This window comes from Trachypithecus francoisi, unplaced genomic scaffold (genome assembly GCF_009764315.1).
Source record: "Trachypithecus francoisi isolate TF-2019V2 unplaced genomic scaffold, Tfra_2.0 Lachesis_group3, whole genome shotgun sequence".
In the NCBI taxonomy this organism is placed as follows: domain Eukaryota; kingdom Metazoa; phylum Chordata; class Mammalia; order Primates; family Cercopithecidae; genus Trachypithecus; species Trachypithecus francoisi.
The window spans coordinates 50,371,548-50,388,799 of record NW_022681468.1 but is presented as its reverse complement, the minus strand read 5'-3'; the positions used below and the strand labels follow the sequence as shown (position 1 = coordinate 50,388,799).

Here is a 17,252-nt window from a genome sequence, read left to right as displayed (position 1 = left end):
TAGAAATATATACATTTCATGGAAAGAAAATATTAAGACCATATCAAGACAAATATACAAATGAGAAAGTTACATTTATCTCAAAAAAATCCAGGCTATACAAACAGACAACTGAAAGCCACACAGGAAGAAATTTCCAAAAAAAAAAGTCTCACCTGCAAGATTATTTACATGTTTAGGGCCAATATTATTAAAAGACATGGTCCCCTAGGTCTAGTAGAAACATATAGAGTAGTCTATGCTAACACACTTGGGAAGAGGACTATTGTCCTTCCTTGTACATGACAAAAACCAAATGAACCAAACCCCTAGAAGGTATCAATGCACAGAGGTTTTAATACCTTGGCTTTAATGATTTTTCAAGGTAAGAAACAAATTCAAATTGGTTGTGGCTTCAACTCAGTAATTACAATCACAATGCATCTCTGAAAGGCCCTGCATTTGGAGGCAGAGTAATCTGCAAATATGATAGTCTTTACTTATGCTGTTACCTACACCAATATAATTACTACATTATCTTATAAAGACAAACAGTTGCTTCAAATTCTTTTTTTTTTTTGAGACGGAGTCTCGCTGTGTCGCCCAGGCTGGAGTGCAGTGGCCGGATCTCGGCTCACTGCAAGCTCTGCCTCCCGGGTTCACGTCATTCTCCTGCCTCAGCCTCCCGAGTAGCTGGGACTACAGGCGCCCGCCACCTCGCCCAGCTAGTTTTTTTTGCATTTTTTAGTAGAGACGGGGTTTCACTGTGTTAGCCAGGATGGTCTCGATCTCCTGACCTCGTGATCTGCCCGTCTCGGCCTCCCAAAGTGCTGGGATTACAGGCTTGAGCCACCGTGCCCGGCCACTTCAAACTCTTTAAAAAATACATAATGAGTTTTCCAAAGACTCAAGTCTATATTCAAAGATGAGTAAAAAAAATCCATTACTTTCCTAGGGTCACTTTCTTCCTTTACTCCTGCTTAAATGCAAAAGCTGATAGTTTCTGATTTGTAGAAAAATCTAAAGGTTTCTGCTTTTTAGGCAAATTCAGATTCTCTTTTGTTTTTTCTTCCAGGTTTTCTGTTTGATCGCTTTCATCGACCACACGGTTTCGCTTCTTTGCTCCAGCTCCATCACTTGCCGTTTCTCCTTTGGCTTTGTTAGCCCATGCCTTTGTAAAATAGCAGGGGTGAAAAGAAAATATTTTTAGGAAATAACAAGTAAGAAGTAAATGATTTATTTACTTTTCCAGGTAATATTTTTATATATAAAGCAGAATAAGTAGCACTTGAATTAAGTGTTCTCATTGTTAACAAATCTTTTATTACTTAAATGCAGAGCACATTAAACATTTGTACTACTTTTATATCTCAATCTAAGCTTTGCTTATATTAATCAAATAGTTGCAAAATACTGTAATTACAGTACTATTTAAAAATGAAACTTTTTATTCTAAGATAATTGCAGTTTCACATGCAGTTGTATGAAATAATACAGAAAAATCCTGTGTAGCCTTGACCCAGTTTTCCCTAGTGGTAATATTTTGCAAAACTATAGCCCAACAATCACAACTATAGGGAACTGACATTGAAACAATCCCATTTTACTTCTACTCATTTGGGTGTATGTATTTAATTTTATTGTAGGTTTGTTTGTTTACCACCACAGTCAAAATACAGAACTGCTTCCCCAAGCCCCAACTCCGACTCCAACCCCTGGCAACCACTACTCTATTCTTCATCCCGATCACGTTATCATTTCAGGAATGTTATATAAACGAGTATATATTCTTTGGGGTTTGGTTTTTATTCACTTAGCAAGAGCCAGATAAGGTCCACTCATTTCATCTGTCTCTTAAATCTCTTTTAATCTATAAGAGTTCCCCGCTCCTACTTTATTTCCCTGGCCATTTCAGGGGCTCTTCAAGCTGTAGAATTTCTCACATTAACAAACTGGATTTAAGTAAATGCTTATGGTTTACCTTAAGAACATTGATTACATTTTTAAGTATTCAAAAACACAATCACAGCCTTTGCCAAGTCTCTTCCTTTTTTGCGGTGTAAGGTCTTATTTATTTAGATGCCATTTTATCAAACAACAAACGAGAAACATAACATTGTAAATGAGGTTCTAAATGATGCTAAAGGTGTTTAGACCAGTTTCTGGCTTCTTCATTACACAACACCATTTTCATAAAACCCAATTTACCAAAGCAAGTATCTATGTTACTAGGTGCCTGTGCTGCGCCCTGCCATTCCTGGGGAAGTAAAACCTGAGGATTTAACAGGTACACCACACACATTCCTTCCACTTCTTTTTTTTTTTTTTTTTTTTTTTTTTTTTTTTTTTTTTGAGGCGGAGTCTCGCTCTGTTGCCCGGACTGGAGTGCAGTGGCCGGATCTCAGCTCACTGCAAGCTCCGCCTCCTGGGTTTACGCCATTCTCCTGCCTCAGCCTCCCGAGTAGCTGGGACTACAGGCGCCCGCCACCTCGCCCGGCTAGTTTTTTTGTATTTTAGTAGAGACGGGGTTTCACCGTGTTAGCCAGGATGGTCTCGATCTCCTGACCTCGTGATCCGCCCGTCTCGGCCTCCCAAAGTGCTGGGATTACAGGCTTGAGCCACCGCGCCCGGCTCCTTCCACTTCTAACAGAGAGATTGCTCCTTCCTTCCTTCACATGGCAGAAGTTCATGAGAAGCAAGCCAGACACCTGTTCTAATTTCCATGTCAAAGGCTGGAACAGAACACCAGTCTTTTTCCCAAAAGGAATAGTCTCATGTAGTATCCAATGTGTAAGTAGAAAGAATTTTTTAAAATTCTGCTTGCAAGAACCCTAAAGTAGTATTCAAAAAATGTGAATTCATTTTTACTTATTAATTTTTTTCCCCCTTGAGACATGGTCTCACTCTGTCACCCATGCTGGAGTGCAGTGGCACAATCATGGCTCACTGCAGCCTTGACCTCCTAGGCTCAAGTAAGTGATCTTCCCACCTCAGCCTCCTGAGTAACTGGGACTACAGGTGTGTGCCACCATGCCAGGCTAATTTTTAAATGTTTTGTAGAGATGGGGTATCACTATGTTGTCTAGGCTGGTCTCAAACTCCTGGGCTCAACAGATCCTCCTGCCTTGGCCTTCCAAAGTGCTAGGATTACAGGCTTGAGCCAATGAACTCAGCTTGACATTTTTGATTTTTAACAAATGTATCTTTTCTTGGAGTATTCTCCTAACTTAAAACATACAGGAACTCACAGAAATTAAAACAGTAAACTGTCAAAAAATTAATCATCCAGGGTGGGCAACACAGTGAGAGCTTGTCTCTATAGAAAAAAAAAAAAAAGAGGATAATTGCTTGAGCCCAGGAGGTCAAGGTGGTAGTGAGCTGTGATCACACCATGACACTCCTGCCTGGATGAAAAAACAAGGCCTGCCTCAAACAAAAACAAAACAAAAAACCCATCACCATTACATAATAATTACTACCTATCCATATTACGACATATACGACAAACTCTTTCAAAAAAAGTTTGGTGGATGTATTCAGTTTCCAAAAACAGAAAAAGGTTTTTCCTTTTTTTTTTAAAGTTATCATGATTGTTATTATCATTGTTTTTGTTATTATTATTATTATTATTAGAGATGAGGTCTCATTATGTTGCCCAGGCCGGTCACAAACTCCTGAGCTCAAGTGATTCTCCCACCTTGCCCTCCCAGTGTGCTAGGATTACAGGCGTAAGACACCACACCCGGCTAAAAGGCATTTCTATAATAATTTTTTAAATCTGGGAATTCACTAAGATCTCAATCTTGGCACAATTATCCTTACCTTTCTTTCTTCAGTTGACAATACTCTAAACCGAATCATTCCTTCTTTTATTATATCTGCTTCATCTGAAAAGTCAGGATTGTCAGACAAAATATTACTTCTATTTTCTTCTAGCCACATCTGGAACCCAGTCTTTGGCCTAAAATCACAATTATGTGAAAATATTTTATACTTAATACAGAGTTTAAAGTGCCTTATGATTTTAAGTTAGTAATCAACCATAAATCTTTGACATCTATTATTTAAAATAAGGAAGACACAGTTACACTTGTTAATATTCATATTACGTTTTTTTTTTTTTTGAGATGGAGTCTCACTCTGTCACCCAGGCTGGAGTGCAATGGTGCAGTCTCAGCTCACTGCAACCTCTGCCTCCTGGGTTCAAGTGATTCTCCTGCCTCAGCCTCCCAAGTAGATGGGATTACAGGCATGCGCCACCACATCCGGCAAATTTTTTGTATAGGGTTTCACCATGTTGGTCAGGCTGGTCTCAAACTCCTGACCTCAAGCGATCTGCCCACCTTGGCTTCCCAAAGTGCTGGGATTACAGGCATAAGCCACCGTGACTGGCCTCATATTACTTTAAACTGCCTAGAGACTGCAGGATCAATGAACTGGAAAATCCTTTGTAAGGTAAATTCAAAAGGATCACTCACATTTGTATTTTCCAAGTGTAGCAACTATGAACTCTGTACTTTCAACTTTTTAATGAATGTTGACAGGCTCAAGGCCTCCAACCTCACTTAGCCCTTGTGGCCTGGTAAAATTCTTCCACATGTCCTTGGTACGCTCTTTTTCTATTTCCCCAAACCAGCTATTTGAATTCCTCACTACTTTTCTCAAGTCCCTTTCCCATCGCCTCACCCTTGCTCTCAGAGCTGACCTGCATCAGCATTAGGTGAAGCATGGACACAGCACATTTGTACATTTCATTAGATTCCACTCATGACACAAATTGTCTTTAAGTTACACAAGTGAAGGTTTAATGCAAATATTTAACATTTACTGATCACTATCTACTAGGCACTATTCTAAAAGCTTTATGTATAATACCTCATTTAAATGACAATAACACTATGAGATAGATACAATTATTATCTCCATTCCATAAGTGAGAAAAGGGAGGCTCAGAGAGGTGAAATAACTTATCCCAGGTTACACAAACAGTAAAACTCAGACCTGGGATTCAACAACCAGGCAATTTGACTCCAGAGTCTATGGTTTTGTTTTTTTACATAGACAGAGTCTCGCTCTTTCCCCCAGGCTGGAGTGCAGTGGCTCTGTTTCAGCTCACTGCAACCTCCACGTCTGGGTTCATGTGATTCTCCTGCCTCAGCCTCCCGAAGAGCTGGGACTACAGGCACGCACCACCACACCCAGCTAATTTTTTATTTATTTTTTATTTTTTTTTATTATACTTTAAGTTCTAGGGTACATGTGCATGACGTTTATATCATGTATAACTCCCCAATGCAATCCCTCCCTCCTCCCCCCTCCCCATGATAGGCCCCAGTGTGTGATGTTCCCCTTCCCGAGTCCAAGTGATCTCATTGTTCAGTTCCCACCTATGAGTGAGAACATGCGGTGTTTGGTTTTCTCTTCTTGTGATAGTTTGCTAAGAATGATGGATTCCAGCTGCATCCATGTCCCTACAAAGGATGCAAACTCATCCTTTTTTATGGCTGCATAGTATTCCATGGTGTATATGTGCCACATTTTCTTAATCCAGTCTGTCACAGATGGACATTTGGGTTGATTCCGTCTTTGCTATTGTGAATAGTGCCGCAATAAACATACGTGTGCATGTGTCTTTGTAGTAGAGTAATTTATAATCCTTTGGGTATATACCCAGTAGTGGGATGGCTGGGTCATATGGTACATCTAGTTCTAGATCCTTGAGGAATCGCCATACTGTTTTCCATAATGGTTGAACTAGTTTACAATCCCACCAGCAGTGTAAAAGTGTTCCTATTTCTCCACATCCTCTCCAACACCTGTTGTTTCCTGACTTCTTAATGATTGCCATTCTAACTGGTGTGAGATGGTATCTCATTGTGGTTTTGATTTGCATTTCTCTGATGGCGAGTGATGATGAGCATTTTTTCATGTGTCTGTTGGCTGTATGGATGTCTTCTTTTGAGAAATGTCTGTTCATATCCTTTGCCCACTTTTTGATGGGGTTGTTTGTTTTTTTCTTGTATATTTGTTTGAGTTCTTTGTAGATTCTGGATATTAGCCCTTTGTCAGATGAGTAGGTTGCAAAAATTTTCTCCCATTCTGTAGGTTGCCTGTTCACTCTGATGGTAGTTTCTTTTGCTGTGCAAAAGCTCTTTAGTTTAATTAGATCCCATGTGTCAATTTTTGCTTTTGCTGCCGTTGCTTTTGGTGTTTTAGACATGAAGTCCTTGCCCATGCCTATGTCCTGAATGGTACTACCTAGATTTTCTTCTAGGGTTTTTATGGTATTAGGTCTGACATTTAAGTCTCTGATCCATCTTGAATTAATTTTCGTATAAGGGGTAAGGAAAGGATCCAGTTTCAGCTTTCTACTTATGGTTAGCCAATTTTCCCAGCACCATTTATTAAATAGGGAATCCTTTCCCCATTTCTTGTTTCTCTCAGGTTTGTCAAAGATCAGATGGCTGTAGATGTGTGGTATTATTTCTGAGGACTCTGTTCTGTTCCATTGGTCTATATCTCTGTTGTGGTACCAGTACCATGCTGTTTTGGTTACTGTAGCCTTGTAGTATAGTTTGAAGTCAGGTAGCGTGACGCCTCCAGCTTTGTCCTTTTGACTTAGGATTGTCTTGGCAATGCGGGCTCTTTTTTGGTTCCATATGAACTTTAAAGCAGTTTTTTCCAATTCTGTGAAGAAAGTCATTGGTAGCTTGATGGGGATGGCATTGAATCTATAAATCACCTTGGGCAGTATGGCCATTTTCACGATATTGATTCTTCCTATCCATGAGCATGGTATGTTCTTCCATTTGTTTGTGTCCTCTTTGATTTCACTGAGCAGTGGTTTGTAGTTCTCCTTGAAGAGGTCCTTTACATCCCTTGTAAGCTGGATTCCTAGGTATTTTATTCTCTTTGAAGCAATTGTGAATGGAAGTTCATTCCTGATTTGGCTCTCTGCTTGTCTGTTACTGGTGTATAAGAATGCTTGTGATTTTTGCACATTAATTTTGTATCCTGAGACTTTGCTGAAGTTGCTTATCAGCTTAAGGAGATTTTGGGCTGAGACCATGGGGTTTTCTAAATATACAATCATGTCATCTGCAAACAGGGACAATTTGACTTCTTCTTTTCCTAACTGGATACCCTTGATTTCTTTCTCTTGCCTGATTGCCCTAGCCAGAACTTCCAACACTATGTTGAATAGGAGTGGTGAGAGAGGGCATCCCTGTCTTGTGCCAGTTTTCAAAGGGAATTTTTCCAGTTTTTGCCCATTCAGTATGATATTGACTGTGGGTTTGTCATAAATAGCTCTTATTATTTTGAGGTACGTTCCATCAATACCGAATTTATTGAGCGTTTTTAGCATAAAGGGCTGTTGAATTTTGTCAAAAGCCTTTTCTGCATCTATTGAGATAATCATGTGGTTCTTGTCTTTGGTTCTGTTTATATGCTGGATTACGTTTATTGATTTGCGAATGTTGAACCAGCCTTGCATCCCAGGGATGAAGCCCACTTGATCATGGTGGATAAGCTTTTTGATGTGCTGCTGAATCCGGTTTGCCAGTATTTTATTGAGGATTTTTGCATCGATGTTCATCAGGGATATTGGTCTAAAATTCTCTTTTTTTGTTACCCAGCTAATTTTTGTAATTTTAGTAGAAACAGGGTTTCACCATATTGGCCAGGCAGGTCTCGAACTCCTGACCTCGTGATCCACCCGCCTTAGCCTCCCAAAGTGCTAGGATTATAGGTGTGAGCCGCTGTGCCCAGCCCAGAGTCTCTTATGTTTAACCCACCAGTCATACGCCCCTCACTAGGATGAACCTAAATGAGTCCTAAATAACAAGCCTAAACTTTTTAAAATTTTATTTATTTATTTTTTTGAGACAGAGTCCCGCTCTCTCGCCCAGGGTGGAGTGCAGTGGCGTAATCTCAGCTCACTGCAAGCTCCGCCTCCCGGGTTCACACCATTCTCCTGCCTCAGCCTCCTGAGTAGCTGGGACTACAGGCTCCTGCCACCACTCCCGGCTAATTTTTTGTATTTTTAGTAGAGATGGGGTTTCACCGTGTTAGCCAGGATGGTCTCAATCTCCTGACCTCGTGATCCGCCCATCTCAGCCTCCCAAAGTGCTGGGATTACAGGCTTGAGCCACCGCGCCCGGCCTAAACTTTTTAAGGTTAAAAAAATTTTATTAAAAAATTACTAGTATGACCATAACCACTTGCCCTAATTTCTGAAAATATGCAAATTTTAAGTAATCTTAATGTAAACCGATTTCCAGAAAAATAACAGAATCAAAACAAGTAAAAATCAAGGTATAACAAAGGTTCTTGAATTTCCAAAAATTAATGAAGACCCATTTTAATGAAACTTGGAGCAATGTCACAAATCTACCTAACAGCCTGCAATCTTCTGCTTCTAAACAGCTACTTTTAAAAACAGAATCAAACTTGAATATTACTTTCTTTTTTTGTTTTTTAAAGAGATGTGAGTCTCACTATGTTGCCCAGGCTGGCCGCAAACTTCTGGGCTTAAGCAACCCTTCTGCCTCAACCTTCTAAGTAGCTGGGACTAAAAGAGTGTACAGCCACCTGGCTAAAATTGGACATTTCTGATTTAGTATATCAATATCTGTGAAGAATATTAGTTTTAATAGTCATAATTCCTTAAAATTTCAAAAAGTAAGTTTTATGTATAACCAACTGATAGTATGAAAAATTAAATTATCAGTCTTCTTTGTTGTTGTTTCAACAGACAGGGTCTTGCTTTGTCGCCCAGGCTGGAGTGCAGTGGTATAATCAGTTCACTGCCACCTCAAATTCCTGGGCTCAAGCAATCCTCCCACCTCAGACTTCCAGGTAGCTGGGACTACAGGCATGTGCCACCATACCTGGCTGATTTTTTTTTTTTTTTTTTTTTTTTTTTTTTTTTTTTTTTGAGACAGAGTCTCGCTCTGTCGCCCAGGCTGGAGTGCAGTGGCCAGATCTCAGCTCACTGCAAGCTCCGCCTCCCGGGTTCACGCCATTCTCCTGCCTCAGCCTCCCGAGTAGCTGGGACTACAGGCGCCCGCCATGTCGCCCGGCTAGTTTTTTGTATTTTTAGTAGAGACGGGGTTCACCATGTTAGCCAGGATGGTCTCGATCTCCTGACCTCGTGATCCGCCCGTCTCGGCCTCCCAAAGTGCTGGGATTACAGGCTTGAGCCACCGCGCCCGGCCATACCTGGCTGATTTTTTTTTTTTTTTTTTTTTTTTTTTTTTTTTTTTTTTGAGACAGAGTCTCGCTCTGTCGCCAGGCTGGAGTGCAGTGGCCAGATCTCAGCTCACTGCAAGCTCCGCCTCCCGGGTTCACGCCATTCTCCTGCCTCAGCCTCCCGAGTAGCTGGGACTACAGGCGCCCGCCATGTCGCCCGGCTAGTTTTTTGTATTTTTAGTAGAGACGGGGTTCACCATGTTAGCCAGGATGGTCTCGATCTCCTGACCTCGTGATCCGCCGTCTCGGCCTCCCAAAGTGCTGGGATTACAGGCTTGAGCCACCGCGCCGGCCATACCTGGCTGATTTTAAAACTTTTGGTAGAGACGGGGTCTCCCTACATTGCCCAGGCTGGTTTCAATCTCCTGGGCTGAAGCTATATGACCACGTTGGCCTTCCAAAGTGTTAGGCTTGGCCAGGTGTGGTGGCTCACACCTGTAATCCCAGCACTTTGGGAAGCTGAGGTGGGCAGATCGCTTGAGGCCAAGAGTTTGAAACCAGCCTGGTCAATGTGGCAAAACTCCATTTCTACCAAAAAATAACAAAATTAGCAGGCATGGTGGCACACACCTGTAATTCCAGCTACTCAGGAGGCTGAGGCATGATAATCGCTTGAACCCAGGAGGTGGAGGTTGCAGAGAGCTGAGATTGCACCAGTGCGCTCCAGACCTGGTGACAGAGCAAGACTGTCTCAAAAAAAGCATTAGGCAGGCGGGGCATGGTGGCTCACACCTGTAATTCCTGTGCTTTGGAAGGCCAAGGCGGGTGGATCCCCTGAGGTCAGGAGTTCAAGACCAGCCTGACCAACATGGTGAAACCCCATCTCTACTAAAAATACAAAATTAGAAGGGCGTAGAGGCGCATGCCTGTAATCCCAGCTACTCAGGAGGCTGAGGCAAGAGAATCACTTGAACCCAGAGGCAGAGGTTGTGGTGAGCCGAGATTGTGACACTGCACTGCAGTCTGGGCAACAAGAGCGGGAAAAAAAAAAAAAAAAAAAGTTAGGCTGAAAAAAAAGCATGAGCCACTATGCCCGGCCTATCAATTTTCTTAAATAAAATTTTCATTGTTTAAGACCTAAATTAAATTCAGAACAAAACAGGAAATGTGAAAACCACAGCCACTCCCTCAAATTAAACTGGTTCACATGAAGTTATTAGGAAAATAATATATACTTTATTTTATTATTATTTTTCTCCCTGGACTGCTCAGCATGAGAAAAATAAGATATATTATGGCAAAAATGAAATTGTGACTATTCTTTTCTTTTTGTTTTTTCTGAGAAGGAGTCTCACTCTGTCACGTAGACTGGAGTGCAGTGGCGCAATCTTGGCTCACTGCAGCCTCCGTCTCCTGGGTTCAAGCAATTCTCCTGCCTCAGCCTCCTGAGTGCCCAGCCACTATAAAGAAGTTCTTTATGTAGTAATAGAAAATAAGCTGCAAAAGCTATTGTTAAGTGAAAAAAGTAAGGTACAGAATAATGTGTGAAACAAAAAATAGACAAATAGGTATTTGCACATAAACAGAAAAATTTTGGAAAGTTCCACAAGAAACTTGTTGCAGTGATTGTTTTTGGAGACAGAAACTAGTTGGATGAAACTACTTATTAACACACTTCTTTCTGTGTCTTTTGTTGTTTCTTCCCATTAAACTATTTAAAAACAAACAAAAAATTGATTATAAAACATGTCCTAATAAAATATATCTACAATTTAAAAATATACAATTTACTAAAGCATATTTTAATAAATATTGTAAATAGACATTAATATCTGTGGCTTCCTTAAAGCCACAAGTGTCCAGAATGCCCACTACCAATGCCAATGTATTGTTTGTATTAAGGAATAACAGCACTGCATAATTTGGTATTGCTGCTACTGTATACTTTTTATACTTGGTCACTGCATGCTAAATTTCTCTATGTACTGACCTTTGGTTTTCAGTGTTTTGAGGACATATAGCTGGGGTTTCAGACAATACATTTTTAGGATTTTCTTCTTTCACTTCCTCAGTTTTATTAGTTTGAGAATTTCTTTTCTGGAAATAGGATGCTGCAGATGCCTATAAAAACAAACGTGAACACTGCAATAACATCTAGTATAATTTTATATGTTTTATAAGCAAGTTCTGAAAAATGTGAAGAAACATCTATAATTATTGAGAATTCTTATACTAACACGTGAAATCTTGAGTTCTTAGTTGTCAACAAATAGGCAAACACATGCAAAACCAAAAAAGTATACTTCAGATTCCATGTTTTCTTTTTTCCTTTTTTTTTTTTGAAACGGAGTCTCACTCTGTCGCCCAGGCTGGAGTGCAGTGGCGTGATCTCGGCTCACTGCAACCTCCGCCCTGAGTTCAAGCGGTTCTCCTGCCCTCAGCCTCCCGAGTAGCTGGAATTACATGCGCCTGCCACCCGCCTGGCTAATTTTTTGTATTTGTAGTACAGACGGAGTTTCACCATCTTGGCCAGGCTGGTCTTGAACTCCTGACCTCGTGTGATCCACCCGCCTCGACCTCCCAAAGTGCTGGGATTACAGGTGTGAGCCACTACGCCTGGCCTAAATTCCATGTTTTCTAAGTGAATACAATTTTATGAAATAGAAAAGATAAACAATAGATCTATTTTACTGATGACAAATCTGGGATCAAATACTTATGAGAGTGGAAAAATCAGGATTCAGAACAAGGAAAAATTAGGGCCATGTACAGTATCAGTCACTATTAAATAATAGTAAATAATAGTAAATTAATATTTATGAATAACAGTAAATAAGAATATACATCAGAACTATCTGGGTGATTTTAATAAAAATACAGATACATGTCTGAGCTTCTGGGGTCTGAGTATATACATTTTTAAAAAGTGATTCTATAAAAACAAGGAGGAGGGGAGGACAGGTTGGGTGTGGTGGCTCATGCCTGCAATCCCAGCACTTTGGGAGGCTGAGGTAGGTGGATCACTTGAGGCCAGGAGTTCGAGACCAGTCTGGCAATCATGCTGAAACCCCATCTCTACTACAAATACCAATATTAGCTGGGCGTGGTGGCAGGCCCCTGTAATCCCAGCTACTCAGGAGGCCAGGGCATGAGAATTGCTTGAACCCAGGAGACAGAGGCTGCAGCGAGCTAAAATCCTGACACTGCACTCCAGCCAGCCTGGGTGACAGAGTGAGCCTCTGTCTCAAAAAAGACGGGGGGAGCAGGACAGTGCTCATGGAAGTCAGAATCTGCTACAAAGTGTGTAACAAATCATGAGGCAGAAGAGGGAGTGATTCTGAAGCAAAAACACAACTGTTTTGGGGTTTGTTTTTTTCAGATGGGGTATCTCTTATAGTTTCCCAGACCTGACTCAAACTCCTGGGCTCAAGTGATCCTCCCACCCCAGCCTCCTGAGTAGCTGGGACTACAGGTGTGTGCCACCATGCCCAGGTGCAAAAACAGAATTGAACCCACTTCCCTAAAAAGACAATTGTAAACAATCATAACCTCCTATCCTATATCTGAAACAGTGAACAAAACTGAAGACAAACAGATCCCATGCTGCTTACTGCAGATGAGGGTAGCTGAAACAGTACCTGCTTAGACTTTGGCTTTGGAATCAGAGGCTTTATAATGGGAGACTTTTCATTATTTGTAGTTCGATTAAGTGCAGTGGATTTCTTGGATGATTTGCCCATATTGTCTAAAATATTAGTTGAACGTGCTGAATTCATTGACATGGCTGGTTCTTTGGAACTGGCTGATACCTAAAGAGCAAACTAGTGTTAGCACTTTATGTTTAAAGAAGAAAAATATCCCGAGACTTATTTTTTTCTTGAAATTTCTGTTAAGTTTGTATTGCCATCTCATCTTTAGAACTAAATACATTTGGTACAATCCAAATTAAGAATGATACATATATTCCCAAATACCACATCCCCAAGAAAGACAGAGGTATCTTTCAAAACCATAGGTACTTAGAAGGTAAGTAGAAAAGACAACTCTCAGCCCAAGTGCTGCTTTCTTCTGTTTCCACACAGATCAGTCTTTCATGCCTCCAAGCCTGGGGAGAGTCATCTCATCATATGGAAATACTTCTCTGTATAGATATGTATTTAAATAATATAAAACATCACTTGGAAGACTTTACCTTAAAGGGATTTACTCGTCCTTGGCTGCTAAAGGTAACTGCACCTTTCACAAAAAAGAAACCCTTGCTTAATAATGGTAGAAAATAGATGACTTCTGACATCTATAATACTAGACAGAATATTTTAATCCCCATTAAATGAAAACAAATGTATTTTGCAACTTTTAAAAACTATTAACAACAGACATCCTTTTTCCTACTTCTAAGCCAAAATAAAAGCTATTAAATGTGAACTATCCCAATGTGGCACTATGAAACATATTCAGTATGTACAGATCTTTTTCTCCTGTTACTGTGGAAGAGGCGGTGGCTAGTCTGAGCTAAAGTTAGTAATCCCTTTACTTGTGTTCTGTATCCCATGCCCTCCTGCTTTGTCAGAAAACCTGACCTATCAAGTTTCTTGACAGCCTACATCTTTGACTTTTCCCTATTTATTGGCCCCTAAAGTTTCCCAACTTAAAAAGAAACAAAAACCAAACCTTCTCTACCCTACATTCCTTCCAGTCATCATTTTCTCTCGTCTCCTCCATCCAGCCAATTTTTTTTTTTTTTTTGAGACAGAGTCTCACTCTTGTTGCCCAAGCTGGAGAGCAATGGTGCGATCTCGGCTTACTGCAACGTCCATCTCTCAGGTTCAGGCGATTCTACTGTCTCAGCCTCCCGAGTAGCTGGGATTATAGGCGCCTGCTACCACGCCTGGCTAATTTTTGTATTTTTAGTAAAGACAGGGTTTCACCATGTTGGCCAGGCTGGTCTTGAACTCCTGACCTCAGGTGATCTGTCTGCCTTGGCCTCCCACAGTGCTGGGATTACAAGCATGAGCCACCGTGCCCGGTCATCCAGCCAAATTTTTCCAAGAGCTGTTGACACTATTATCATTTCCTCACCACCCATACATTCCTCCACACAATATAGCACTTCCAGCCCTACTACCCTACAGAATCTCCTCTTGCTAAGGTCTTTAATGATCTCTACATGGTCAAATCTGGTGGATACCTTTCAGTCACCTTATTTGTTCTATCGATGGCATCCCACATAGCTGACTGTTCCTTTCTTCTTGATACTTTGTCCTCTCTTGACTTCTGAGATACTGCATTCCCTGACTTAGTTCCTTCCTCTCTGGACCTGTGGACTCATTGTCTTCCAATAGTTGGTTCCTCCTCTTCCTCTGATGCTCAAATGTTGGAGATTCCCTAGTCCTAAGCTCATTTTTCTTCTTGCTTTACATTCTCCCCCAGTGCTTGCTTCCCCATGCCCATGGTTTAAATTGCTATACTTATGCCAATGATTTTCACTTTGTATCTCTTGACCAGAATACTTTCCTGAGCTCCTGATTCAAATATCTGTCTTCATGACATTCTACTTACCTTACAGTAATTCATCATCTTCCTCTCTAAATCTGCTTTTAGTGTTTCCTGACTTAGGAAATGGCACCATCATTCACTCAAATACTCAAGCCAGTGTTAACAAACTAATCTCTAATCAAGAGCTTTCCTGGCATGGTGGCTCATGCCTGTAATCCCAGCACTTTCGGAGGCTGAGGAGAGAGGACTGCTTGAGCCCAGTTTAAGACCAGCCTGGGTAACATAGGGAGAGATCCTATCTCTACAAAAACAAAAAACATAACAAAACAAAAACCCCAAACCAAAACAAAACTAGCCAGACATGGTGACACATGCCTACAGTTCCAGCTACTTGGGAGGCTGAGGTGGAAAAGATCGCTTGGGTCTGGGAGGTTGAGGCTGCAGTGAGTCATAATCTTGCTACTGCACTCTAACCTGGGTGACAGAGTCAGATCCTGGGGGGAAAAAAAAGAGGAGGGAAGGAGGGAAGAAGGGACAGAGGGAGGGAGGGAGGAACAGAGAGAGGGCGGGAGAGAGAGAGAGAGAGAGGGAGGGAGAGAGGGAGGAAGGAATGAAGGAAGGAAGGGAGGAAAGGAGAGAGGGAGGGAGGGAGGAAAGGAGAGAGGAGGGAGGGAGGGAGGGAGGAAAGGAGAGAGAGAGGGAGGGAGGGAAGAAGGAAAGAAGGAAGGAAGGAAGGAAAGGAGAGAGGGAGGGAGAGAGGGAGGGAGGGAGGAACTAACTAACTTTCCAGCTGAGCATGGCCACTTGTGCCTATAATCCCAGAACTTTGGGAGGCTAAGGCAGGAGAGTCGCTTAAGCCCAGGAGTTCCAGACCAACCTCAGCAACAAAGCGAGCCCCTCTCTCTACAAAAAGTACACGCAAAAAATTAACCAAGCATGGTGATGCACAACTGTAGTCATAGCTACTCAGTAGGGTGAGACAGGAGGATCATTGAGCATACAAGTTCAAGGCTATAGTGAGTTAGGACTGCATCAGTGCATTCCAACTCTACTCCAGTCTGAGTGACAAAGCAAGATACTCTGTATCCCCCCATCCCCACAAAATAACAACAACAAAAACTTTCCACCTAGCCAATAAAAATTGTTTTACTTATCTTGTTTCTGAAAATACTTTATAGAAGTTTCCCCTTTTGTCTCTCCTGGCAGAGTGCTAGCCCCTTGCGGTTTGGTGCCTCCCTGATTCATGAATCACGGAACACTCAAATTAATCCTGTAAGATTTAAATGTGCTTAAGTTTTTCTTCTATTACAAGAAACTGAGTCATTCTTTATGCCCTGAACTCCTACACGCTCTTTATCATCTTCAGAAATAGCTCTCCAATTCTGCCCAATCTTTCTAACATCACCATCATCACCTTAGCTCAGGCCCTTATTCAGTCTAATTTGGACTGCCTCTGTATGTAGTCTATTTATTTTTAAATTTTTATTTACTTACGCTTCTTCTTCTTATTTTTTTAGATGAAGTCTCACTCTGTCACCCAGGGTGGAGTGCAGTGGCATTAACTCCACTTACTGCAACCCCCACTTCGTGGGTTCAAGCAATTCTGCCTCAGCCTCCCGAGTAGCTGGGATTACAGGCATGATATATATATATATATGTATTTCTTGTATTTTTAATAGAGATATGGTTTCACCATTTTGGTCAGGCTGGTCTTGAACTCCTGACCTCAAGTGCTCCACCTGCCTTGGCCTCCCAAAGTGCTGAGATTACAGGTGTGAGCCCCCATACCTGGCCTATTTACTTATTTTTTGATACAGGGTCTTGCTCTGTCACCCAGGCTGGAGTGCAGTGGTACAACCATAGCCTACTGCACCCTCAAACTCCTGGGCTCAAGATATCCTCCTGCACCAGCCTCCCAAATACCTGGGACTACTGGTGTGCAAATACCATGCCTGGCTAATATTTTTATTTTTTACTTTTTGTAGAGATAGGGTTTCGCTGTTCCCTGGGCTGGTCTCAAACATCTGGCCTCAAGTGATCATTCCACCTTGGCCTCCCAAAATGCTGAGTTTACAGACGTGAGCCATCATGCCTGTGTATATCTATTCTTCTTCAGCACAGTGTGCCATGCTATATCTCTGCTTAAAACCAACAGTCTCTCAGTGACCTTAGAATAAAGAGCAAAATCCTGACCGGGTGTGGTGGCTCACACCTGTAGGTCCAACACTTTGGGATGTGTAGGTGAGCAAATTGCTTGAGTTTGAGACCAGCCTGGACAACAGAGTGACACCCCATCTCTATTAAAAAAAAAAAAAAAAAAGACCAAAATCCTCAATATGGCCTATACAGATCTGCATGACATGGCTCCTGCCCATCACTCCAAAACCCTTCAGCACCACTTTCTCTTTGCTCTCTGAGCTTTTCACACCATCCTTTTGCAGTCTTCACTTCACACATATTCTTCCTTAAGTCCAATGCTCCTCTTCGGCTCCTGTTCCCATACACCTTTGCCTCGCTGACTATTATTCATCCTTCAGGTCTCCGCTGTAAATACTCGATGAGGTCTGCCTTGGAGTCCCTACCAT

The 17,252-nt window shown here is 41.6% G+C and overlaps 1 protein-coding gene across 1 annotated transcript in view; it reads right to left on the bottom strand.

Moving 5' to 3' along the window:
* Positions 1-747: 747 nt before the first annotated feature.
* Positions 748-17,252, bottom strand: part of WDHD1 (WD repeat and HMG-box DNA binding protein 1) — an 87,591-nt gene continuing 71,086 nt past the window's right edge. Inside the window, 5 exon segments of the mRNA XM_033187971.1 lie at positions 748-1,150; positions 3,802-3,940; positions 11,162-11,292; positions 12,810-12,980; positions 13,364-13,407. Coding sequence (XP_033043862.1) covers positions 950-1,150; positions 3,802-3,940; positions 11,162-11,292; positions 12,810-12,980; positions 13,364-13,407 — 686 coding nt within the window. The 3' untranslated portion in view covers positions 748-949.